We start from the raw sequence: 27544 nt of genomic DNA, 5'->3' as shown, positions 1-27544 counted from the left end.
AGTAATTTTAAGTTCTCTTTTTAGTAATTCCAATATTTGTGTCTTGTCTGAGTCTGGCATTGATGCTTGCTTTGCCTCTTCAGATCTTTTTATTGACTTTTGGTATACCTTGTAGTTTTTTGTTAAATGCCAGTGATGCCGTATTGGAGAATAGGTTTTAAAGTAAATAGGTCATTAGCATGAGGGTTTATGCTAATCTGAATAGGAGTTGCTTATTAATTAATGCCTGCAGTAGCTTTGGGGGCCAGTGGCTTTATATTCCTCCATTGTCCTAATTTTTGTCTCCTTTGCCCACTCTGGGCTTCCCTCAGTATGCCCTCCTCAGGGAACGTCTGCATCTCACAGCTCTGTCAGCTGTATTGCACTGTCATTTTACTGGAATCCAGTGTGAGGGTGATATGTTGTGGGGCAGGAGATTCATACTTTCATCTTATGATTCAATCTCAGTCTTCCAGTGCACCTGCAGCTCTGGGCTAAGACCTCAGACCTCGATTGGTGTTTCCACAATCATTGCTTAGCTTCTCTCCACACTTTAGGTTAGACAGGGAGGCAAGCAGAGAAGGCAATAGCATCCCACTACAGTACTCTTGCCTGGAAAATCCCACGGATGGAGGAGCCTGGTGGGCTGCAGTCCATGGGGTCGCTAAGAGTCAGACACGAGTGAGCGACTTCACTTTCACTTTTCACTTTCCTGCATTGGAGAAGGAAATGGCAACCCACTCCAGTGTTCTTGCCTGGAGAATCCCAGGGACAGTGGAGCCTGGAGGGCTGCCGTCTATGAGGCTGCACAGAGTCGGACATGACTGAAGCAACTTAGCAGGGAGGCAAGAGTGACCTGGGTCAAGCAGAATTCCCTTCTGCTGCCTGGGATAAGGCTCTGGGTAAAATCTTTTCCCCTTGAAAAGTGGCTTTTGTTATGGAGGATCCTCTGGACATATCACACAATGATTACTCTTCCTCTCCTCCTGCCAGAATCACAAAGATAGAGAATTTGCACTCTGAAAGCCCCGTGGGGCTCCTGGAGATAAAACCTGGGAATGTACTGGGGTCAGTCCAAGACCACAGCCCCCATGGGTTTTTCCACTTTCATGCTAGTCCACACTCAGCCTCCAGCAATTCATCAAACTCATCATTTAAGTGTCCTTACCAGTTTATGACTCCAGCAGCTTCTGCTCTAGGTAAGTAGATCTCATCTGTGACTCTCTGAATTTACCTGTCTCTCCAGATTTCAGAATGACAAATTTCCTTATAATCTCAGGTCTCTGATGAGTCCAAAAAAAGTCACTGATTTTCAGACTGTTCTTCCTTTCCTTGCAGGCACAGGAATGACAGTTTATAAGCTCTTTGCACACTGGAGTTTAAACACTGAAATTCTGTAACCTGAAGACTTTTATAGTGGTGTTCATCAGGTTTCTTTTTATGAGATAGCATCTTTTCTAGGAGTTCATCGCATACAGAAGGATTTCATGGAGAAGAACTAAGTACATAGGATCTTTTAACTTATATTTATCAAATAAACACAAAGTACATGCACTAACACTGTCAAGCATCTTTCTTTCATAAAGCTAAATATATTTTTATACAATATTGCAGTCTTTGGTTTTAGAAGGGTTGCTTTTGCAACTCTCCATGGATACATAAATTTGTAACAACTATGTTTATAGTTCCACCTGCATTTTTCAAATGCTCTCTGAATATCTGGTTGACCTGAGTTGAGATCAACTAGTGAGTAAAAGACAGAAATATCAAACCTTATCATGGAGCGTCATCACCTTGAGAATTATCAGTGATAACCCTATAGACTTAAGTGTGTCATCTTGATAAAGTTATTATCATATGAATGTTACTCTGGACCACATTAATGAAGAGTTATAAGGTGGCTACTCATACACACCGAGTAACTTCTGCTTCACAACCAGGAAGAGAATACTTCAAGTAGAGAATATTCCAGAGAAAAAGGCCTATAAGAAGAATGGGTACCATCTGTTTACTTCTGGGGAAGGAGATACAGTCTTGAAAGTGAAAATGTTAGTCACCATGTCTAACTTTTTGCGACTCCATGGACTGTAGCCTGACAGGCTCCTCTGTCCATGGGATTCTCCAGGCAACAATACTGCAGTGGGTTGCCATTTCCACCTCCAGGGGATCTTCCCAACACAGGGATCAAACCAAGGTTTCCTGCCTTGCAGGCAGATTCTTTATCACCAGAACTACCAGAGAAGTCCTACAGACTTAGTTAAGAGCAAAGAAGTTTTGAGATTAGAAGAGAGTTGTATTTTCAAGCTGTATGTGGAGTTCTGCTTTGTATGTCCTCTATGAAAATAGTCTCTTGATCACCAGATCTTTCACACACAATGCTTGTAGATATGCTCTAGAAAATAACTCATACCAAGTATTTCAAACAAAGAAATTAAATGATCTGTGTCACCAGTTCCATTCATGCTTGGTGTACCTACATTTCCCGGTTGACCTATGGCACCTTTCATCTTGATGACCACAATACAGTGCTCTCTACACTTGATTCTCCTGCCGCAACAGCTTATCTGGCTTCAGTGAAAGCTGGCCACTGCCCACTCCCCTACGCATCATCCTATCCAATATGAATTATTTTTAACTAAGAAAGCTATTTTTAAAAATAGCCAGAATCGAGAGAGGCACATATTGAACTCATCAACTGATACACAGCAGGATGCTATAATCAAGGCTTCACATGGAATCTAAACTCTGAGTTGTAATCTTGAAATTGATATCAGTTCTACTCTCCATTTTCTAGTCTGAAATAATAATATTTATAAATATTAGTACATTGTGAACTGTGAAGTTCCATGCAAACCCAAGATACTAATCTCCTTCCAATGCTATAGTGCTTAAAAAATTACAATATTGCTTTTTTTCTCAAGTGCTTTAATTAGAAAAGAAATTATCTTTTATTATGTAAGGGCAGCAAGCAAGAAGGAAATTAATGAATTTAAACAATGAAGTACAGCCACCACTTTGTAATTTTTGTTCTTAGGGAGTGTAGTCAGTAGACTCTAAAGGTAGTACCCATCATCATGCCCTCTGCTATTGATGCTTTGTCTGATACCCTCCCCTCCAGTGTAGGTGGGACTCATGAACTGCTTTTAACCAACAGAATATGCCAAAGGTGATATGATGTACTAGATTATGTGTATACACTCCAAAAGATTGTTACTCATCTTGCTAAGAGACTCTGTCTTTCTTTGGCTGGGTTTGAAGACACAGGCTGCCATATTTGTGAGCTGCTGTGTGGAGAAGAGTGCCTGACAAGAAGCTGAAGGTGGCCTCCAGCTTAGAGAAAGAAGAGAACTGAGGTCCTCAATCTGGTAAGCTGAAAGGGACTGATTTCTGCCAATAACGCTATGAGCGAAGAAGTTGATCCCTCCCACATTGAGCCTCAGATGAGATCACCACTTGGCCAATACTCTGATTGCAACTTTGAAAGATCCTGAAGCGGAGGACTGAACTAAACTGCTCCCAGACTCCCGACTCAGAGAAGAAATAAATGTGTGTGGTTCTAAGTCACCAAGTTTGTAGTATCATTGTTAAGCAGCAGCAGATAACTAATACACTGAGTTTTACTACGTTCTTTCTAATTTAGAGACTGAACATAACTTCTGTGATTGGTTTTATTCATTTGTTCTAAATGAGCACTCCTATTGAATTCTGTCACATAAATAGGGAAAAATAGCTAACATTTATTGAACTCTTCCTTACACTAAGTAGTTTACAGGCATTATCTCTACTTCTGTCTTCCAGCATGAAAGGTACAGCTCTCCCCCATCATTCATTAAATCAACCAATCAATCTGAAAATCACAATCTACCTTCAGGACAGATAAGAAAGAAAGCACTTTATTCTAAGAGATATCTGGTGGGCTGTAAGGATTAGAATTCACTGAGCACAAAACTGTGCTATTAATAATACAGAACACTGCAAACAAGCAAAATTATTGCAAACTTCGCCAAAATTATTATAGACATAAACAACTGGCTATGAATCAGTATGGCAGTTACATCATCTTATTCAATCTTCTTAATGGCATCAATTTACCATCTTGAGTTATGATAACTACTTGATAAATACAATCATCAAAAAGGGATGAAAAACAGAGACAGATTTACCATTTGCAAGCAGGAGTCTACAATGAGGCAATCATCATAATGTACCCTTCAACAGGCAAAGATGAAACACAAGTTATCAAAGCAAAGATGTTTATTTCAAATCATAGTGCTTTCTTTTTTTTCAAAAAAAATTTCTTTAAAAATGAAAAAATAACATGTCTCAGCCCTGCTGGAGATCAGTTTGGACTATGACCTTAACATGATTGATGTAAACATCTTACTACTAGTTTCCTGAATCAAAAGCAAAAAAAATATTTTTATAAAATATTGTTCAAATTTAATATACTGATCGACTCTCAAAAAAACTTAGTGATAGGACTATAGAGTAGCATTTTGGTTGCAGTATAGCAATTCAGGGACATATATGGTTTCACTGAAAGTAGTAACATGACATTAGAACTTCTTTAAATGTGTTTTTAAAAATTTGGAGCCAACAAAACAGATTTTCTGAAATATTTCTGTATGTGTTACTATATTTGTCTATGTATTACTTAAATAGACTTTGCTTCAACTTTATACAGGCTTTTTTTTTAAATTAAGTTGTTTAACAGATTGTTCTGTCTGAATCTACTCCATTGAACTTATTCAGATTTATTTAAAAATAAATATACAATTAGTATTGTCTTTCACACAACCATACAATAACATTTGACCTTACCCATCAATATTCAAATACATTTATTTTATATTATTTTTATTTTTTTGCTCCAAGGTTTTAGAAATGTACCATAATTCATGACACTCCATAAATCTAATCCAGTATTCTCGTCTGGAGAATTCCCTGGACAGAAGGAACTGGTAGTCTATAGTCCATGGGGTTGCAGAGTCGGACACAACTGAGCAAGTAACACTTTCACACTTTCACTTTCAATGCTGTTTGTAAATAAATAAAATTGTTTCCGTTCCATGAAAATTGAAATTATGTTTTCAATATTTTCCCAGTATAGATATGATTAACAGTATTTACTTTTATCTAGAACCATTCCTAATTAAATTGACATATATCTCATATTCTGGTTGATGATAATCAACCTAGAGTTAACTCATGAGCTGATTTTTCTTACTTTACAAATGAAGAAGTCCATCCTGGAATGGTGAAATGACTTACACTTGACCCTGAAAAGAGAAGAAAGCAGAGTCAGTAGAATCCAATGATTGTCAGATTCTAAAACTGATCTTTCTTTGAGAGCAAAAATCAAGAGTCTTAACCACAATAGTATCCTATTTGTGATTGCTTGTGTTATTTTAGCTGAACACTGTTTTATAAATATTGAACCGTCACTTTTCTTTTGTTTGTTCCTTCAGAAACCTCTCCTCAGTTGTTGTTATTCAGTGGCTAAGTCATGTCTGACTCTTTGAGATCCCATGGACTGTAACCTGCCTAGCTTCCCTGTCCTTTACTATCTCCTGGAATTTGCTCAAACTCATGCCCATTGAGGCAGTGATGCCTTTCAACCATTTCATCTTCTGCTGGCAAAACCATACAAAGCATTTGAACTGAAAAGTAGCTCATTTTTCTATGCTTTGCTGATTTATTTGTGTTTCCTGTTTCCTTTGTCTTGTTATGCATTCATGTGTAGGGTGGAAAGGAAGGGGTTAATGTGTTCTGCCACTCTGAAATTACTACCCACAACTGAAATCACAGCTTAGTTTCTCTTAAAACACATGTTTGCCATTTTTAATCACAGACTCAGTGATTAAGAATGGAATGAAAAAGAGACATGACTAAGGAGCAATTCAAATAAACACAGAATTAAGATGTTGTGATATGTTTATAAAGACTAGAGACATCTGGAATATTCCAGCTAAATAGTACAGATAATGCACTCTTTCTTTTAATAAGAGCGTTGAGTACCATAAAATATCAAATGCTTAAGTACTACTGAGATCCTCTGTTATTTTTCCTTTGTCTTCTAGTATACGCCAAGTTCTAAAGGTTTTTTTCCCCCAATTATATTGTGCTCATTACTTCTGACATTTTAGACTTTAATCTTCTTTATTAAGGAGAATCTATATTGTGTTCAAACAGTCTCATGTTAATCAAATCTCCATGAATTATGCTTGTCGTATGTGTCTATTCACTTAGAACACTCTCTATTCAGAAGAAAGATATGTGATGTTAAATAGGAGGTAATAGTCTAATTCCAATCATAGAATTTCTCCTTTATTTTAAAGAGAAACAGAAGTGGAATAATTTTTATAATTTGTGATTGTGTCAGTCAACATCGAGTTATAGGGACTATTAGACAGTATAGCTGTTTCAGGAAGAACGTTTAGGGAATTGCGTGCTCTCAGATTTGTAGCAGGCATGGTGAGAGAAACAGAAATGCCCCCTCATGAGCACTGTGAATTTTGCCACAATCAGCAAGGTGGAAAACAGGAGTCCACCACTAGAATAATTAACTTCACCAACACCAGCAAGTAACTGAGGTCCAGCGGTTAGAAATTGTGGTAACTGCAAATGATGCAATTATTACTTCTCTATACATACGGATTGGACAGTGGCACACCAGTATGGACCTTCATTCACAGCTGTGCTGGCTGGCAGAAAACGGGCTGAAGTAGAATGAAGATGGCCTCTGCCCATGTTTACCTAACAGACTCCAAGTGGTTGCATTTGAACAAAGGACCATTGTATGAACAACCATGGCTGAGAGGGTGTCCGAAGAAAAGCCTCTAGAAGTGCACACGAGGTGGACTGGAAGGTTTGAATGGAAGGTGAATGTCAAGCCACAACATGCACCTTAGTGTTTTTTTTTTTTTTTTTAAGTCTCATTTTCTGTTTTGCTGTTCAATATCCTCTTCTGAGCCTCCTGGAATTATCTGTGAGTACCACCCTTTACCACATTTTAGACAACAATGTTTTAAACTATACCATTCGAACCACTTATTACTGCTTTTTAAGATTATAAAAGTATTTTTAATTTTAGGCATCCTATCTGGGATGAAATTGGGCAGACATTTGTTGAATGCTATCTGAATTTCAGACATCATGCTATCTTTAGAGAAAAGAAAATGTTTTATCGTCCCTGCTCTGGTGGCATTATGCCATTTGATCTAATTAGGATAAAGAAGTATTTAATAGAAGGAAGAACAGAAAGATAAAACCAGAATTAAAGTTTCATCAATAATTATTTTAGCCTCTGGATAAAGGACAGAATTACAAAGTTAAAACAAAGCTAGGCATTTATACAGGAAAATAAATTGATTTAGCAACTATAGCAGCAACAACTGAAAAACAGATTTGAGACCCAAACTAATTAAATTAACAACAAATAATAATTTCTTTAAAAAATGAAAACAAATAGCTAATTTATGAATATAATAGAAATATATGATAGAAGAAGACATCTTTTAATCCCCTATAAATAAACCAGGATTTAAGAGATATTATATTCAAATGTATTTCTTTGTTTTTCTGGGAGGACAACCCTGATATACTTTGGTTTCAATTACAAACGGATAGATTCTTTCTAGAAGGCAAGTTGGCAATAAGTAAAAAGGGTCCTTAAAAGTTTAAATTCTTTTAAAAATTTCTACAATTTGACTAAAGATGACAGAAGCTAGGTCTGTTCTATTCACCACTGTCTCACCACTGTAGCTTTTGAAGTATCTGATACACAGTTTTCAATAAATTTTGTTTGGAGAAGTGAGTAATATTTATCAAAGCATGAATTTAATAGCAAATTAACCTGAAAACATCCTGAAGGTCAACACTGAAAGAAAATTAATAAGTTTTGGCCTATTCATATTATAAATATTATTCATCCAATTAAAATTTATGTATAATTATTATAATGGCAAGGGAATATGCTCATTAGGCAATAACACAAAGGTGTCTTATAGTAGTCTGTATTTCATCATCTCAAATAAAGGTAAAACACAAACTAAGATAACATGTTAGCTGTGGGTCAAGATTATTTGTTTCATTAGAATCAACACTTCTGGTAAGATTCTCCTAATTCTCCATACCCGTATTACAGATGGAAGTTATAGCTTAAATTGTCCTGTATTTTCAAATGTTTTCATATGTTCAAAGTCTAGTAAAACTACACTGACTATCATACCATTTTATTTAACACTTCTCTAAGACATTTATCTATACATATTCAGTTCAGTCGCCCAGCCGTGTCCGACTCTTTGCAATGTCATGAATAGCAGCACACCAGGCCTCCCTGTCCATCACCAACACCTGGAGTTCACTCAGACTCACGTCCATCGAGTCAGTGATGCCATCCTCCAGCCATCTCATCCTCTGTTGTCCCCTTCTCCTCCTGCCCTCAATCCCTCCCAGCATCAGTCTTTTCCAATGAGTCAACTCTTCGCATGAGGTGGCCAAAGTACTGGCATTTCAGCTTTAGTATCATTCCTGCCAAAGAAATCCCAGGGCTGATCTCCTTCAGAACGGACTGATTGGATCTCCTTGCAGTCCAAGGGACTCCCAGGAGTCTTCTCCAACACCACAGTTCAAAAGCATCTATTCTTTGGCACTCAGCTTTCTTCACAGTCCAACTCTCACATCCACACATGACTACTGGAAAAACCATAGCCTTGACTAGATGGACCTGTGTTGGCAACGTAATGTCTCTGCTTTTCAATATGCTATCTAGGTTGGTCATATTAGAGGTATCCATTTTCTTAATTCTCTTTATATTCCAGCATGAAATTCAACATCAGGTTCATTTTAATGTTAATGAAACCATTAACTATTACCCATATTTATAAATTTTTGGTTTGAGATAAACAGTATACCTATACCTAATAAAAATTAAAAGATAACCAATCCATGATACATTATACATTTCAACAAAAAAGTAGATTGTCACAAACAGTTGTTTGACTGAGCAGTTTCTCCAAATTATGGTACGTAATTACTAGTCTGTGGCAAATGCCACAATATTCAGAAACCTAGTCTCACATTTAGTATAAGCAATTTCCATTCCAGTGGGTTTGCTCACATACTCACATGTACTATATTATGAAGGATTCCAAAGCTAACCCTTCATTTGGTTTCTCTCATAAGTGTGATGTTACAGAATATGATTTTGGTTTCCATCATGTAGTTTCAGATTTATTTACATACACTTGTGGTTCCATAATCTTTGGAAATTGAACACCGGCCAGAAAAAAAAAAAGGGTAAACATATATATTATATAATTATATATATACACATATGTATATATATTATAAAAAAGAGATATGGAAAATGGAAGGAAAAAGCTAAGTATCAAGTAATAAGGGCCAGAAAATTTTTATAAAGATTAGAAAGAATGAATGTTTAGGGAATAAATAGCTTTTGCCTCTACCCTATGTTGCCTTCAGGCTGTTATTGCCTGCTTCCCTGCAGACATTGGTAGCAGCAGCCAAGACATCAGTGTTCTCATGAAATAAGTACACTCTGAAGAGCTGCCCTTAGGTATTGAATATTCTGTCTTACTCTCTAAAATTCTCTGACTGTAGATTACAATTTAGGGAGATTGTCACTTCCCAATCATACTATACCTCAAAGTTTTAAATTTAAGATCACAAAAGGTCAGAAGGTTAGAAAAGCAGTTTTCGTAAAACATACAGAAATCTTGAATCATATTCAAAATACTGACTTTATATACATGTACCTATATAGGTGGAAAAACAAAGGATTACAAATGGGAATGATCAGCAATGGTCATCTGGTAGAGATTTCAGTACCAAGCTTATCTCCTATGCAATTGAGCCTAGTTCCTGCTTTTGTAAATAAATTTTTATTGGAACACAATCATCCCCAATAATTTCCGAATTATCTATAGCTGCTGTCACGTTATAGGGAAAGTTTAAATGGTGTGACAGAGACTGTCTGGCTTTCAAAACCTAAAGTATTTACAATTTTCTCTTTTATAGAAAAAAATTGCCAAACCCTACTTTAAACTCACAGGCTGAGGTCTGGCCTTTGATCACTCCTCAGCACAGATAGGGGCTTCCTTGTGGCTCAGCAGTAAAGAATTTGCCCCTGGGTTGGGAAGATCCCTTAGAGAAGGAAATGGCAACCACTCCAGTATTCCATGGAGTTGCATAGCATCAGACACAGCTTTGCAAGTAAAGAACAGCACAGATAGACAATTAATGCACAGATATTGTCAATATAAAACAAGAATTAAAATTCACTTTAAAATGAATGAAGTATAATTATTTGGTTAGTATGAAAAAAATTTAGTAGAATACTAGAGAGGGTAGCTATTCCCTTCTGCAGGGTATCTTCATGACCCAAGGATCAAATCCAGGTTTCCCATACTGGCATTAAGGTAAAGGCAGATTCTTTACCTTCTGAGCCACCAGGAAAGCCCAATATAAAGAGCACAAAAGAGTAAACAGTGATATATTGAATATACCTGAATATCAAATTCATTAAGTTGGAACATCAGATAGAGAAATTTTCTAGAAAACCTCAAGAAAAGCTAAAGAGACCTGACTTATAGGTAAATATCAAATAATAAAATTGCCCCAAAGAGGAAAAACAAATGGAAAAAGGAAACTATTTGAAGAAATAAGGTAAATAGACTTCCTATTCTGTTAATATGCTAGGCTATTATTTACCACTCAAAACCACTAAAATTACTAAATTTTAAAATAGTTTCTTAAAAGATCAAGGAGATAACATGATATGATAGTCAGGAATTACCATATCTAGTCTAGATGAGAACCCATAGAGGAAAATCCAACACTGAAGTAGCTTTGGCTCTAAGGATATCTGCCAAACTTCACTAATATGGTTTTGACTTTTAAGCTGTGGTACAGGATGAAAACCTACAGCCTTTTCAGAGGAAGTGGGATTTAATAGGGAACTTTTCTTATTAAAGCTGGAGCTCCTAAGTCCAATGTTAGGATAACTAGTTATATTTATAACCAGATATACCTAGTCACCTTGCCTTCTCCAAAAAAACTGAAAATAAAATTGCCTTGGCAATTTTTAGACTGAAGTATGGAGAAGTTGAAGGCATAAGGCAGCACTCAAAATCACATTCCTGAAAGTCACTTAGTCGTGTCCGACTCTTTATGACCCCATGGACTCTACAGTCAATGGAATTCTCCAGGCCAGAATATTGAAGTGGGTACCCTTTCCCTTCTCCAGGGGATCTTCCTAACCCAGGGGTCAAACCCAGGTCTTCCACATTGTAGGCTGATTCTTTACCAGCTGAGCCATAAGGGAAAGTGAAGTTGCTCAGTCATGTCCGACTCTTTGCGACCCCGTGGAGTGTAGCTTACCAGGCTTCTCTATCCATGGGATTTTCCAGGCAAGAATACCGGAGTGGATTGCCACTTCCTTCTCCAGGAGATCTTCCCGACCCAGGGTTTGAACCTGGATCTCCCTCATCGTAGGCAGATGCTTTATTGTCTGAGCCACCAGGGAAGTCCCCAAGAATACTAGGGTGGATGGTACCCTATCCCTTCTCCATCAGATCTTTCCGACCCAGTAATTGAACCAGGGCCTCCTGCATTGCAGGCAGATTCTTTACCAACCGAGCTATCAGGGAAGCCCCCACATTACTGAAGAGGTACAAGGAAAAAAAAACCAAAACACAAGTTGTAAACTCACTATATTTAATTGTTCTAAGATTCTGCTTTTTTTGGTCCTAGTTTAACATTTAGTAGTTAGGATATACATCATATCGGAAAAAAGCCTGGTAGCAATTGTGACAACTATTACTGACTACACATGAACATTAAACATGCAGTTTTAGTATGTTAGAAAAAGTCAGAAGCAAAATGGAATACTTTTTCAATAAATGCTAAACACCTTTGAGCTGGATTTTCAATGTGAAAAGGATCTGAGAGTGCCTTGTTCAATTTATTTTGCTTATACTTTCCTTTTTATAAAAAATGACATGACAACAAGCTAAATGAGTGTATGCTGTCTTTACATAAAAGTCCAAAGTGATGAGAAAGTATTTTTTTATGGTTTACTTGACAGCATTACTTAGTGATTCATAAAAATGTTGCTCTTCTGCTGTTGGCATCTTAGCTTCAAAGACAACAGTAGTTGTTGCAGACTAACAGTAACCCACAAGCACCTAGTGGAAGTATAATCAGCTCTTCGTTATGGGAGCACACCAATCCTAAGCTTCAAGGAATAGCACAAATAATTTACCAATTAAAATGATCAGTTTATTTTCAAATGTAACTAATCACACGAGAAAACAATTTACTATGAGCTAAAACTAGCAATAAAAATAAAAAGCATAAACATGATTAAATATGTCTGATACTGGAATCTTCACATACCTATCTAAATAACACCAAAATTTATGTTTAACATGTTCAAAGGAAGGAAAAACAAGCTTGAAAATATCTGAAGGGGATGGTGGTGGTTTAGTCACTAAGTTGTGTCTGACTCTTGCGACCCCACAGACTGTAGCCTGCCAGGTTCCTCTGTCCATGGGGATTCTCCAGGCAAGAATACGGAAGTGGGTTGCAATTTCCTTCTCCAGGTCTGCAGGGGATAGCTAACTTCAAAACATATCAAGATGTTAAGGTATAAGAATTCTGTAATTAAACTGATAGTAAGTAGATGAGTTTAAAAGTAGGTTAGACACAGGGAAGATCCCCTTGAGAATGGCATGGCAACCCACTCCAGTATTCTTGCATGGAGAATCCCCATGGACAGAGGAGTCTGGTGGGTCACAGTCCATAGGGTCACACAGAGTCAGACACAACTGAAGTAACTTAGCAGACACAGCTAAAGACAGAATTAGTAACTAGAAAACAATTCAGAAAGAGATATTCAAAATTAAGCATGGAGAAAATAAAAGAGAATATTAAGTTGATATTGAGATTTACAAGATATCATGTGAAGTTCTAATATGTCTCTAAGTAGAGTTCTGGAAGGAACAAGGAGAACAAAGCCAAGAGTAAGATCTGCAAATACAAATACAAAGGCTGAACACTTTTCAGAAATAACGGAAGTATGATTTGCATCATGAAGAGTTCAATTTCCAACTATGATTAAAAAACATTTTACACCTACATGTAAATAAAAATCAAAACTGCAAAATATAAAACAGAGGCATTTCAAGAGGAATTAATGAGAAAAAAATCACAAAATAGCTTGAATGAAAAATTAAGAAAAATAGGAATTAGATTGACAGTAAAAGGAGAGTCCAACTTCTGTATGATTAAATTGTGTTGATAAATATAATGATGATTCTGAAAAAATTCATGTGAATTAAAATATCAATGTGTACTATTAGAAATATCCTAATTTATTTCTTTAAATGTCTTTTTTCATATTTGCATTAGTATGGCATGTGACAAAAAATTTATGTCTAAATGACTCTAATTAATTTTGAATTTATAAACTTATCTTTAAAGAAAAAGTATTTCAAGAACAGGGGCACTATTAAGTGTTTCTATCAAAAGCTTCCCATTCCAAAATGAAATTCAGAAAACCATATTGCAGACAAAATATAGGAGATCCAGGATAGAATGTTTGTGATAGAAGAAAGATGGAAATGCAACAAACTGTGTTACATTATTGCTTTTTAAAAAATAAAAAATGTTATGCAAGATTAAAATTTAAATAAAAGAATTAAAAAGCAATACCAAATTAAGATGTAAGTTGGGAAGTAAACCAATGTATATTTAAAATGTATTGTTGAAGAACTCTCCTTTTTTCATAAGGTATTGAACTAGTTTAGACTTTGAGAAGAATAATTTTGTAATTTCTTGAAGTAAAATGAAAATAGATAAAACAGAGCATATATCACCCAAAGCAGTAGCAGAAAGTGAAAGAAATACCTAATTAATTAAAAACAGGTAAGAAGCATGCTGCTGCTGCTGCTAAGTCGCTTCAGTCGTGTCCGACTCTGTGCGACCCCATAGACAGCAGCCCACTAGGCTCCTCTGTCCCTAGGATTCTCCAGGCAAGAATACTGGAGTGGGTTTCCATTTCCTTCTCCAATGCATGAAAGCAAAAAGTGAAAGTGAAGTCGCTCAGTCGTGCCCGCCCGACTCTTAGCGACCCCATGGACTGCAGCCTACCAGGCTCCTCCGTTCATGGGATTTTCCAAGCAAGAGTATTGGAGTGGGGTGCCATTGTCTTCTCCAGTAAGAAGCATAGAGATAAACAAAAGATAAAACTAGAGAAAAATAGTGAAGCACAAAGTTAGATAGCAGATTTAAACAGAATTTAAGTATAAATATTAAGTGTGAATAAATTTTTAAAAAAGTGAATGCATTTGCAAATTTAATGCTGTGTCCAAAAGACTTTTAAAACAGGGTACAGAGAATAGAAGGTAAAATTTGGGGAAAAAAATCTGTCATGATAGTAACAAAGAATGCTGGCTACCTGTACTTGTATTAGACCAAAGCAGACTTTAAGGAAAAGCACATTATTTGGGATAAAGAAAATCAAACCTTAATTAGGAAAGGTTTAATTCATGATGAATATATAAATTATATATATATATATGTGCATTTACAAATCTAAAATGTATAACATGAAGAATAAATAACATATAAAATATATATTAAAATGTCTTAACATGCAAAACAAGAATAGCAACATAACTACAAGGATATTTAAATTTGCAATCACAGATGCAGATTTAACATGCCTCCATGCCACTTTTAGAATCAATACATGAAGCCAACAGAAAGTCAGCAATGATATATAAGATCTGAATAGCATAGTTAACAAACAATTTCATGGATATGGACAGAACATTGAATCTAAGAACTGCAGAGTTCACATTCTTTTCTGAGTGTAATCAACTTATTTGAAGTCTTGATATAGGACGAGATCACTAAGTCCCATGAACCTTTGGGTGCTCGCTGCACAGTAAAACATCTGAGACTGAAAAGATGAGGCAGGACAGCATCGAGGAAGGGAAATGAGTAAAGTTAATCAAGGAGAAGGACATGATCAACTGAGATTTTGATAAGAAAGATTTCACTGGATAGCTTTGGGTAAGATTGATTGGAGTGGGTTAAGATAAGAAAGGAAAGATACTGTAGACTTCTTTTTATCACAGATACTTTTGCTTTGTTTTGTTTTTTGATACTTAACACTTTATTTTGGAATTTGTCTAAAAATGATTGTGGGACACCCACATACTACATTTTTAGACATGCATAGTTACTGTTTCATTTGGAATACGTTCAGCAAATTTGCAATTAAAAAATGGTTTACAGTCAACTTTTAAAAAGGAGGAGATGCAAAGAGTGGGAAGCAGAAGCAGGTAGAAATCACTTATAAATTAAAATTGAGCACTTTTAATTGCTATCATATATTCCTTCACATGAGTAGTCCTTGTCCTTTAAATGGTAGGATTCCTTGAAGATGGTAGGCACTTTCCCTTCCTATCACAGATACTTTGATATAACACAATGAATAAATAACAACAAAGGGATATAGATTTTGGGTACCAGGGAAGGTGGTGAAAGGCAGCGGGGTTGCTCAAGAAGAGGGCTCTTTATTACTCTATACGTTTTTATAAATATATTTATATATTAATAAATAATCTTGTGCCACAGAGGAAACTATAAAATAAATTTACTACAAATTTAAGTGAATAAAAATGACATCACTGCATGTAGCATTTTATAATTAATATTTTGTGGAGTAAAGCTAGTACAGTACTTCGAGGGAAATTTATAGCAATATATTTATCAGGAAATGAGAAATGTTAAAATACTGAGTTAAACATTTAGCAGAAGAAGTTGGAAAGCAAAACAGTCAGATATAAGAGTAAGAAAAATAAAATAGATAAAGACAAAAATCCTACCCCACTTGTGTCAATGATACCAAGAGACAATCTGCCACTCAGCAAAAAGTACTGTCTACTAACTTCAGATATCTAACCCTTGCTATTACTAAAAGTTTGCCATCTCTGAACTTCATGCTCCCCAATTCTAGGATCAGTTCACATCTTGCTCCAAAACACTGTATCCTACAAACTTAATTCTCTCTTGTTTAGCAAACAATCAGCTATTCATTTCAGGTATGTGATAAAGGCCTCTTCCATTCCCCACCATACATCCCCAAAATATTCACTGCCTTTTGGGGACAAACTGCAAGGATGTTCACTGCAGATTAATCTGTGATGTCAGGGAGTTGAAGGCAAACTGGATGTCTATAACCATGTAGGTAGACAGGTTAAGAGAAATGGATATATACGTTACTATAAAACCACAGAAGTCAGAAACAATCAAGCAGTACACTCATAACATGTATAAACCTTAAAAATAGCACTTGGTGGAAAAGAGACAAAACAGGATGAGACACATATACCATATAACTCAAGTGATTTATCTCAGTTAAGAATACAGCACAACTAAATAATACATATTTTGCAAAAACATGAAACCAAAAAGTACACATTCCACTTATTAGAATGTTTGTGGAGTCCTGTAACAGAAGTGAAGAATGCTAAGGAGAGAAAAGAGTAAGGCAGAATAAGGTAAGGTGAGCAAAATATAGTAAAGTGTAAAGTGAAGGATGGGAGGGGAAGGATGGGGGGGGGGATGGAGATAAGGGAAGAGAAGGGCAGGAATTGGAAAGGAAAAGAAAAGAGGAAAGGAGAGGAGGAGAAGGAGAGGGGAAGGAAGTAGAAGAGAAAATAGGGAGAGAAGGGAGTGGAAAAGAAGAAGAGAGAAGGGAAGAAAGAAGGTAGGGAAGAGAAGAGAGGAAAAGAGAAGAGGGCAGAAAAGTAAGAAGCAGAGGGAGAATCCTTTTCTGCGACAATGTTCCTAATGAATTATATAGTATGATTAACCTAAGCTTCTTCACCTAGGGTTTAAAACATGAAAAAAAAAAGTAATTTCAGACCTTTAATGAAGTAATGATGGTAACTGTGTACACATTAGGATAGCAGATTGCCACAAAATCTTTTTATTTTTTTTACTGTATGCTTTACAATTCTAGCTCCTTTCAAGTCTGGACATAAAAAATAAAAATTTTCCCTACAGTCTATTAAAACTGATGAATGTCTTCTCTTTTAGAAGTATATAATTTCAAGTTTATTGAAAGCTTTCACAAAGTAATCCCTTTCTTAAGATAGATAAGCTTTCAATGGAAAGGCAAAAATAAAATTTGCTTTTTCACCCATACAGTTATAATATGTCTTTATTTCCTTTCATTTTGTTGTGGGCATCCTTACTTTACATTACTCATTATATTACTACAATTTCTGAAATCCAAAGAAGAAAAATTAAATATAAGGAAAGCTTCATTGTTTGTCTTTTATTAAAACCATTCTCTGAACCATACATTAAATTACACACCTATGTGTAATAGATTGCAATTTTATGTGTAGGTTTTATCTATAAATGAAGGTGTTACTTTAGTTATCATGGAATGTTTCCATTTATTTATACAACCATGCCATTGTCCAAATCATTTTTTATATTCTTTCAGAATTGTTCAAAGAAATGATTTTATGTCCTGCATATATATACATTTTCTGTATTACTTAACTTTGTCATATCTTGAATTTTTTAATTAAAAAATATATATTACACTTCCTCCTATTCCACAAAATGAATGTTAACCCATTACTGCCAAATTAAATTCACTCATAAATGATGCAGATTTAATATTAATGTTCTTGAGACTAAATATGAAGATTACCCCACAGGCTCTCCAAACAAACAGGAAAACAGAAAAAAGTATACCTGATCTCTGAGAAGGAACTAAATGTTCTCTTTCTACTCTTTCCTACCCAAATGACTGAACTGTTGCACATTAGTAAACAATAACAAACAAAAACCCCAATATTCTCAAAATCACATATCATAGCCATGGCTTGTGAAAATTTCTGGTTTCCCTTTGTAATTATACAAATCTTTGCGGGTTAAATTACATCAAAATAAAACCCAAAATTTATTGGCAGAGACATGAGTTTTGAGAAAATGCTTTTAAATATCTCTTTTAAAAGAATAACTTCCAATGCTTTTACAATTTTCATGGGCTGAAAATACAAAAATGATGAAATACTTTCTTGTCTTTTTCCAATTCACTCATCATATATACTGTGTATATATGTATATTGGTATATATGGTATAGAAAACCGCGGAAGTAAATGTTCTAAACAAAGGAATTGTTGATAGTGTTTTTTACCATTCAGATTTACATATATCAATTTGGGGTTATAGGCTGTCTGGATCAGAGGACCTGCATTTGCTGTGTGCCTTATTGCTTAAAAAAAATTTTTTTTTACCTAAGTAAAGAAAGGCACTAGGAAGTCCCAAAAGATCTTTTTTCTCTGCTACTATCCCTAGGCAAGAAGGAGGAATTAGCCTTGTAACCAGATCCTTCTAGTCTCTGCCTTTAATTTTAAACAAGAAACCAGACGACTAAAAATGTAAGACTCACAGAGAACAGCAGAGGGCAGTATTTACTCATGTCTAAATCATCTCCCAGCTCAGAAATTTTAAATTTGGAGGGGGTCACTGTGGATGAAATGTATGACTTACGCCATATATTTGCATTACTTGGCTTAAATTCTTATTTTCTAAGCGGTTTTCCTTAAAGGGGAAATAATACTGACTTGATTCCTGATTCCACGCCCTCCCTTTGAAGTGCTGCGCGATACCGAAAAATCAGCCACAGTATATAGCAGGGGAGTTAATCCGAGTGCCTCGAGTGGCACGTGGGTAATTTTAAAATTTAAATTTCATTCTATTCATTTCAATTTTTCTCATATCTACCTTTCCCCCAGACAAAAACTAAACCAAAACAGAAAGAAGCCATTTCGTCAGGATTCCTTTGGCTAGAAAATGGCTAGAGGGCAATACTCCCAACAAAGATCAAAATTCCAAACTTTGGGAAAGGAAACAAAACAGGAGTCCCCTCGGCTTTTCCTATAGGAAATCCAAAGTGCAGTTGGTGCCCAGGCCTTGGTGCCCCTACTCACTTGGAGGTAGGGGAGGGGCGAGTGGAGACAGGTTTAGGGTTAGACCTGGACTGCAGTTGGCTCGCTCTGTAGACAGAGAAGGAATAGGGAAGGTTCGGTTTGGATGCTGTTGGATCTTATTGTACAGCAGCTCCCTTCCTTCCCTTCGTAAGAGAAAGGGCAGGAAACGGTTAAAGCAGATCTGCGCTTTGCATTCCCAGACAGGCTTTGCTTAATCCTTCCTCCCGCTCTAACAGACCCTCACCCCCTGCCTTTCTTTTATTTCTCTCGACCCCCTTACCCTTGAGTTATTACTAGCATAACAACCTAACGGTCTTTCCCCAGACCCGGTCCCTAAAGTTATTTATCTGCAAACCTGACCCCACCCCCATCTATTCGGCAGCAGCGTTTTGCTGTTATTGCTCAGATGCCGGCCAAGATTTGACCAAAAAGAAAAAAAAAAAAAAAAAACGAAAGAAAGAAAGAAAAAGAGGGGAGGGAATCACCCCCCTAGCCCCAACCCTCCCTTTCTCAGCGCCTCCTACTCGCCGGGCTCCCACACCCGACCGCCTACCGTCCTCCGGGAGGCTGGAGTGATTAGCATCCGGAGAAGCCAGTCGGAGGCCGAAAAAGTCGGAGCGCGCGGGCGGTAGGAGTGCCAGGCGGGGCCGCTTCAGCTCGGGTCCAATGGGGCTGGGGCGAGGGAGGGGCGGTAGGTGACAGCACCGGGAGCCAGGGGGAGTCCGGCTGAACTAAAGTGCGGGGATCAATGAGTGGCGAGCAAAGTTTCTGAGTCCTGCTCAGCTCGCGGTCTTCCCTCCCCCTCTGTTTGTGTTTCGGCGGCGCGGTGTGAGTGTGTGTGTGTGTGTGTGTGTGGGTGGGTGTGTGTGTGCGCGCGCGCGCGCGCGCGTGCGGCGGGGAAGGGGCGGGGAGAGTGAGAGGGACCAGCCGGAGGTTGAGAGGGGCTCGCGGAGCTCCAGCTCCACAGCGGCGCTGCAACCTTCAGCCCGGGCAGGCGAGAGGGAGAGCGCTGACAGCCGCCGTCCGGAGCTGCTGGGGGCGCCGCCACAGTCCAGCGCCGACTTCCCCGCCTCCACCGTCAACAGTGCAGGAGAAAAGGGGGACCGATGGCCACCACCCCACCCCGCCCCAAACAAAAAGCCTTGTGGATTACAAAGTGAAACTGACACGGGACAATAAAACCAAAGGGCAAGAGGTCAGGGGCGAGGCGCACTAGAGTGGGCTTCTGACTGGGACTGCCGAAGAAGGAGTCCCCTGGCATGGTGAGGGGAGGGGACGCGGGGACAGCGCGCTGCTCCTGCCCGACGCCGGCGAGGCCGAGAAGAAAGGGGGACCTGCGCTTGATTTGGATGTACAAATAATGGGTCGGCAGGCATCCCGGCAGAGGTAAAAAAAAAAAAAATGCTGAGGAGCGCTGGATTTTGCCTGTGCCCGCCTAAGGGCTGGAAGAGGCAGCAGGGGCGGCGGCAGCTCCTCCTGGAGGAGAAGGGACGGAGCTGAGCGCTCCAGAGCGCCCGGCGAGCGTTTGGAATGCAGTTTGCTGGCTGCCCGAGCTTAGACGCCGCCGCCTGGGCCTCCGCGCCACTTCTGCAGCCCTGCTGAAGGGCTTTGCAGCCTTGTTCTTGAGGAGAGGGGAACTCGAGAAAACTCCTTGTCTCCAGCTTTTGGAAAAGGAATTCGATAACCCTCGGTTCCCCATCGTCCCCTCCCCAGTGCGCAGTTGTTCTCTCCACACCGCTGCGGAAGTTTGTCCTTCCTTCCTCAGTTTCTTCGCCTTGGGTAAGTTTTAAAGTTTCTGAAGATAATAGTTTGCGGTAATTCCTCCTATACCTTAAATACAGGCAACTTCTCCCAACTCCTATTCACCCCTGGCGAAAACGCTCAGACTCTGGATTCGAAAATAAAGTGAAGGGGGAAATATAGGAGATTGGAGAAACTTCTCTGGGAACTCGTCCACAAGCAGGAGTTAAGTGCCCGAGGAATGCCCTGCCGCTTTTCCTCAAGGCATCTCCTCCTCACTAAGCGTCCAAATGGCTACCTGGAGGCTTTTGCTCGTGCGAATTGCTTCTTCTGGACTGGAAGTTCTTTGAAATAGCAGAGCTCTCAGAGCCGTCGGCTGCATGTCTGCTGGTGCTACTTGATCCCTGTCATTATCACTCTTTTTTTTTTTTTTGGCCTCACCTCTTCCTTCTCTTTATCACTCCGTTCCAGGGAGCCAAGACCATGGACTTGGCAGCAGACAGGGCTCCTGGCCGCGCGTGGCTCCCGCTGCCCACTTTAGCAGCGTTTCAGCTCCTTCGTGTCTTTTGCCTGCTGTCACTGCTCTCGGGGCCCGCCCGGGTCAGCGGGGCGGAGCAGCGCCAGGTGTTTCAGGTCCTGGAGGAGCAGCCTCCCGGCACGCTGGTGGGCACCATCCAGACGCGCCCGGGCTTCACCTACAGGCTCAGCGAAAGCCACGCCCTGTTTGCTATAAACAGTAGCACCGGGGCCCTGTACACCACTGCGACCATCGACCGCGAGAGCCTGCCCAGCGACGTGATCAACCTGGTGGTTCTTTCCAGCTCACCCACCTACCCCACCGAAGTGCGGGTGTTGGTGCGGGACCTCAATGACAACGCCCCGGTCTTCCCAGAACCCTCGATTGTGGTCACTTTCAAGGAGGACAGTAGCAGCGGGCGGCAAGTCATCTTGGATACCGCCACCGACTCGGACATCGGCTCCAATGGCGTTGACCACCGGTCCTATCGCATCATCCAGGGCAACGAGGCGGGTCGCTTCCGCCTGGATATCACCCTGAACCCGAGCGGCGAGGGCGCGTTCCTGCACCTGGTGTCCAAGGGCGGGCTGGACCGCGAGGTCACACCGCAGTACCAGCTGTTGGTGGAAGTGGAGGACAAGGGCGAGCCCAAGCGGCGGGGCTACCTTCAGGTAAACGTGACTGTGCAGGACATTAATGACAACCCCCCGGTTTTTGGCAGTTCCCACTACCAGGCGGGGGTGCCTGAGGACGCCGCGGTGGGCTCCAGCGTCCTCCAGGTGGCGGCGGCGGACGCGGACGAGGGCACCAACGCGGATATCCGCTATCGGCTTCAGGACGAGGGGACCCCCTTCCAAATGGACCCCGAAACGGGGCTCATCACGGTGCGGGAGCCCTTGGACTTCGAGGCCCGGCGCCAGTACTCGCTTACGGTGCAGGCTATGGACCGAGGCGTGCCTTCCCTCACGGGGCGTGCCGAGGCGCTGATTCAGCTGCTGGACGTCAACGACAATGACCCCGTGGTAAAATTCCGCTACTTCCCTGCCACCTCGCGCTACGCCTCGGTAGATGAGAATGCTCAAGTGGGCACGGTGGTGGCTCTGCTCACCGTGACGGACGCAGACTCCCCAGCGGCCAACGGGAACATCTCCGTGCAGATCCTTGGGGGCAACGAGCAGCGCCACTTTGAGGTGCAGAGCAGCAAAGTGCCGAACCTGAGTCTCATCAAAGTTGCCAGCGCCCTAGACCGGGAGCGCATCCCTTCTTACAACCTGACAGTTTCTGTCTCGGATAACTACGGGGCGCCCCCTGGCGCAGCGGTTCAGGCGCGCTCTTCCGTGGCGAGTTTGGTGATTTTCGTCAATGACATCAATGACCACCCTCCTGTGTTTGCACAGCAAGTGTACCGAGTGAACCTGAGCGAGGAGGCGCCCCCGGGAAGCTATGTGAGTGGAGTGTCCGCCACTGACGGCGATTCTGGTCTCAATGCTAACCTGCGTTACAGCATCGTCTCTGGTAATGGACTGGGTTGGTTCCACATCAGTGAACACAGTGGTCTAGTGACCACTGGGCTTGCTGGGGGCTTGGACCGTGAACTTGCTTCCCAGATTGTACTCAATATCAGTGCTCGGGACCAGGGGGTTCACCCCAAGGTTTCCTATGCCCAGCTTGTTGTGACTCTCTTGGATGTGAATGATGAGAAGCCAGTGTTTAGCCAGCCAGAAGGATATAATGTGTCTGTGGTTGAGAATGCACCTACCGGGACTGAACTACTGGTGCTCGGGGCAACCGATGGGGACCTGGGTGACAATGGGACAGTGCGATTCTCCCTACAGGAAGCTGAGACCGACCAGAGGTCCTTTCGCCTGGATCCTGTGTCTGGGAGGTTGAGTACTATCTCTTCCTTGGACAGGGAGGAACAAGCTTTCTACTCCCTGTTGGTTCTGGCCACAGATCTGGGGTCACCTCCCCAGTCATCAATGGTTCGCATAAATGTGAGCCTCCTGGATATTAATGACAACAGCCCTGTGTTCTACCCAGTCCAATACTTTGCTCATATTCAGGAGAATGAGCCTGGAGGTAGCTACATCACCACGGTGTCTGCCACTGACCCAGACTTGGGTCTCAATGGAACCATCAAATACAGTATATCAGCTGGGGACAGGTCTCGGTTTCAGGTCAATGCTCAGAGTGGGGTTATTTCTACAAGAATGGCCCTAGACAGAGAAGAAAAAACTGCTTACCAGTTGCAAATAGTGGCTACTGATGGTGGCAATTTGCAGTCTCCCAATCAGGCGATAGTAACCATCACTGTGTTGGACACTCAAGACAACCCGCCTGTATTCAGCCAGGCTGCCTACAGCTTCGTGGTCTTTGAGAATGTGGCCCTGGGATATCATGTGGGTAGTGTGTCCGCCTCCACCATGGATCTCAATTCCAACATCAGTTATCTCATTACTACCGGGGATCAGAAAGGTATGTTTGCTATCAACCAGGTTACTGGGCAGCTTACCACAGCAAGTGTGATTGACAGAGAAGAGCAATCCTTTTATCAGCTGAAAGTAGTAGCCAGTGGGGGCACAGTGACTGGAGACTCTATGGTTAACATAACAGTTAAGGATTTGAATGACAACTCTCCCCATTTCCTTCAGGCAGTAGAGAGTGTGAATGTGGTGGAAAATTGGCAGGCAGGTCACAGCATTTTCCAAGCCAAAGCTGTGGACCCCGATGAAGGTGTCAATGGCATGGTAGTCTATAGCCTGAAGCAAAACCCCAAGAATCTCTTTACTATCAATGAAAAGAATGGTAATATTAGTCTGCTAGGACCCCTGGATGTTCATGCTGGTTCCTACCAGATAGAGATCTTAGCATCTGATATGGGTGTTCCCCAGCTCTCCTCTAGTTTCATCTTAACAGTTTATGTCCATGATGTAAATGACAACCCACCAGTGTTTGACCAGCTTTCTTATGAGGTCACCCTTTCTGAGTCAGAACCTGTGAATTCTCGATTCTTTAAAGTGCAAGCTTTTGATAAGGATTCAGGAGCAAATGGTGAAATTGCGTACAGCATTGCTGAAGGCAATACTGGGGATGCTTTCGGCATATTCCCAGATGGTCAACTGTATATAAAAAGTGAACTGGACCGTGAACTTCAAGACAGATATGTTTTGCTGGTTGTTGCTTCTGACAGAGCGGTGGAACCCCTTAGTGCTACTGTGAATGTTACTGTAATTTTAGAAGATGTAAATGATAACAGACCTCTTTTTAACAGTACCAATTACACATTTTACTTTGAAGAAGAACAAAGACCTGGGTCGTTTGTGGGCAAAGTAAGTGCTATAGATAAAGACTTTGGGCCAAATGGAGAAGTAAGGTATTCTTTTGAAATGGTGCAGCCAGATTTTGAGTTGCATGCAATTAGTGGGGAAATTACAAATACCCATCAGTTTGACAGGGAGTCTCTTATGAGGCGGAGGGGGACTGCGGTGTTTAGCTTTACAGTCATCGCAACAGATCAGGGGCTCCCTCAGCCTCTTAAGGATCAGGCCACGGTACATGTTTACATGAAGGATATAAATGATAATGCTCCCAAATTTTTAAAAGACTTTTACCAAGCAACAATATCAGAGTCAGCAGCCAACCTGACACAGGTTTTAAGAGTATCTGCCTCAGATGTTGATGAAGGTAATAATGGACTTATTCACTATTCTGTAATAAAAGGAAATGAAGAAAGACAGTTTGCTATAGACAGCACCTCTGGTCAGGTGACACTGATTGGCAGATTAGACTATGAAGCCACACCTGCCTATTCCCTTGTAATTCAAGCAGTGGATTCAGGAGCAGTCTCCCTCAATTCGACCTGTACCTTAAATATTGATATTTTAGATGAAAATGACAATACCCCTTCTTTCCCTAAATCAACACTATTCGTTGATGTTTTGGAAAACATGAGAATTGGTGAACTCGTGTCCTCTGTTACTGCAACTGATTCAGATTCAGGTGACAATGCTGACTTACATTACAGTATCACTGGGACTAACAACCATGGAACTTTCAGCATTAGCCCAAACACTGGGAGTATTTTTCTTGCCAAAAAATTGGACTTTGAAACACAGTCTTTGTACAAATTGAATATAACAGCAAAAGACCAAGGAAGGCCTCCTCGTTCATCTACAATGTCGGTGGTTATACACGTGAGAGACTTCAATGACAATCCTCCTACCTTCCCTCCTGGGGATATTTTCAAGTCTATCGTTGAGAACATCCCCATTGGAACATCTGTCATTTCTGTGACTGCACATGACCCCGATGCAGACATTAATGGGCAACTCTCCTATGCAATCATCCAGCAGATGCCACGGGGCAACCACTTTGGCATAGATGAAGTCAAAGGCACTATTTATACTAATGCTGAGATAGATCGGGAATTTGCTAATCTCTTTGAGTTAACCGTTAAAGCCAATGATCAAGCTGTGCCTATAGAAACTAGACGGTATGCTTTGAAAAACGTGACTATTTTGGTTACAGACCTCAATGACAATGTTCCAGTGTTTATATCACAAAATGCCCTGGCGGCAGACCCTTCCGCTGTGATTGGTTCTGTTCTGACCACAATCATGGCTGCTGACCCAGATGAAGGGGCGAATGGAGAGGTGGAGTATGAGATCATCAATGGTGACACAGACACCTTCATTGTAGATCGCTATAGTGGAGATCTGAGAGTGGCTTCAGCGCTGGTGCCTTCTCAGCTGATCTATAATCTCATAGTTTCAGCAACAGACCTTGGCCCTGAAAGGAGGAAATCAACCACTGAATTGACCGTCATTCTTCAGGGCCTTGATGGACCTGTTTTTACACAACCCAAATATATAACCATTTTGAAGGAGGGAGAACCCATTGGCACCAATGTGATATCAATAGAAGCAGCTAGCCCTAGAGGATCCGAAGCGCCCGTGGAGTATTATATTGTCTCAGTCCGTTGCGAGGAAAAAACTGTTGGACGGCTCTTTACTATTGGACGACGGAGTGGCATCATTCAGACTGCAGCCATATTGGACCGGGAGCAAGGAGCGTGTCTTTACCTGGTGGATGTCTATGCCATAGAAAAGTCAACTGCCTTTCCCAGAACACAGAGAGCAGAGGTAATGATTTTATCATTCCTTAAGAATTATTTGTTGATTTTTTGAGGGGGTGGGGGAAAGATCATTCTCTTTCTATTTGCTTTCTATAATGATTTACCTTTATTGTTAAGTTGTTCGTTTTACTGACAGGACCATATAAAAATGTTCTATCTTACATACTAACAAATACATACAGTTTAGCTTTCAACCTGATCAGAACCAAAGTAAGAACCCTTTTTACCTTGTATTTCATCTCATGCTATCTTATGTGTAAAGCTAAGGAGAATTCTTTAGCGATTTCAGAAGTTCAGGAAAGAATCCATTTATTCAAGTTAAATTACCTTATTAAACTAAATACCTCACAGTTAAGGAAGTCTACCAGAGGATGAGGAATTTCAGACTTGAGAAATCTCTATTCCTCAATGAAGAACTTTGGTAGAAGTCAGCATTATAGCGTGGCTTTCTAGGGGGGGAGTGGCAATGGGCTGACAGTTTACATCAGGACAGTATTAACTTTCACATCCTCAGCAGTCTTGGCAGTTTCTTTATAGACAGTGACTAATTTTAATGTGCTGAGCCAAGTTTGGGGAGATTCCTGATTTCATCTGCCTTCACATTTAAGGCACTATCTTCTGACTTAACATAATCCTTTTGCTTCTCCCTTGAACTAAAGCATGTAATGTGCTGTGAATGATCAGAGATTAGAAGCTGTTTTTGGAGACAATACCATATGGTTCAATGCCATGGTATAAGTACAAGTTGTTCTGTCTGCTGATAGGTTAGACACTAATGTTTCATAGCATAAGCCAAAGAATTTCAAGCTTGGCCTTTCCCGGGGTATATTTTTGACTATTACTACCTCAGTGTATCATTGATTTGCTTTTTTAATTGAACTGCTTCCAATGTTGTTTTGACCATCAACTAGAAACGATACAGCTATACCCCGGATGGCTCATTTGCTGGTTCCTCAGTTCTCTCTCCCCTTTAATATATCCCTTCAGAGATATTCTGGTGTCACTTAGCCAAAAACACAGATTATCAAATGTGGTTTGTGATACTTGGCAGGAACCCAGACACAACATGCTAGTGAATTTGAGGCTCATGTGTTTGTTTTCTTGCTTTCTTTTCTTTTTTATAG

General features: G+C 40.3%; 1 protein-coding gene and 1 long non-coding RNA gene across 2 annotated transcripts in view; one reads left to right on the top strand and one right to left on the bottom strand.

Annotated features, from left to right (window-relative positions):
• Positions 1-19610, bottom strand: part of LOC105602796 (uncharacterized) — a 147217-nt gene extending 127607 nt beyond the window's left edge. Inside the window, exons 1-2 of the long non-coding RNA XR_003585515.3 lie at positions 19583-19610; positions 5207-5258 (exon numbers count right to left, since the gene is read on the bottom strand). This is a non-coding gene — a long non-coding RNA (uncharacterized LOC105602796). The remainder of the gene's footprint in view (positions 1-5206; positions 5259-19582) is intronic.
• Positions 19611-19757: 147 nt separating this feature from the next.
• Positions 19758-27544, top strand: part of FAT4 (FAT atypical cadherin 4) — a 188175-nt gene continuing 180388 nt past the window's right edge. Inside the window, exon 1 of the mRNA XM_027956286.2 lies at positions 19758-26427. Coding sequence (XP_027812087.2) covers positions 21253-26427 — 5175 coding nt within the window. The 5' untranslated portion in view covers positions 19758-21252. The remainder of the gene's footprint in view (positions 26428-27544) is intronic.

The sequence above is a fragment of the Ovis aries genome, chromosome 17 (genome assembly GCF_016772045.2).
Source record: "Ovis aries strain OAR_USU_Benz2616 breed Rambouillet chromosome 17, ARS-UI_Ramb_v3.0, whole genome shotgun sequence".
Taxonomy (NCBI): domain Eukaryota; kingdom Metazoa; phylum Chordata; class Mammalia; order Artiodactyla; family Bovidae; genus Ovis; species Ovis aries.
This window is presented reverse-complemented; position numbering and strand designations above follow the sequence as displayed.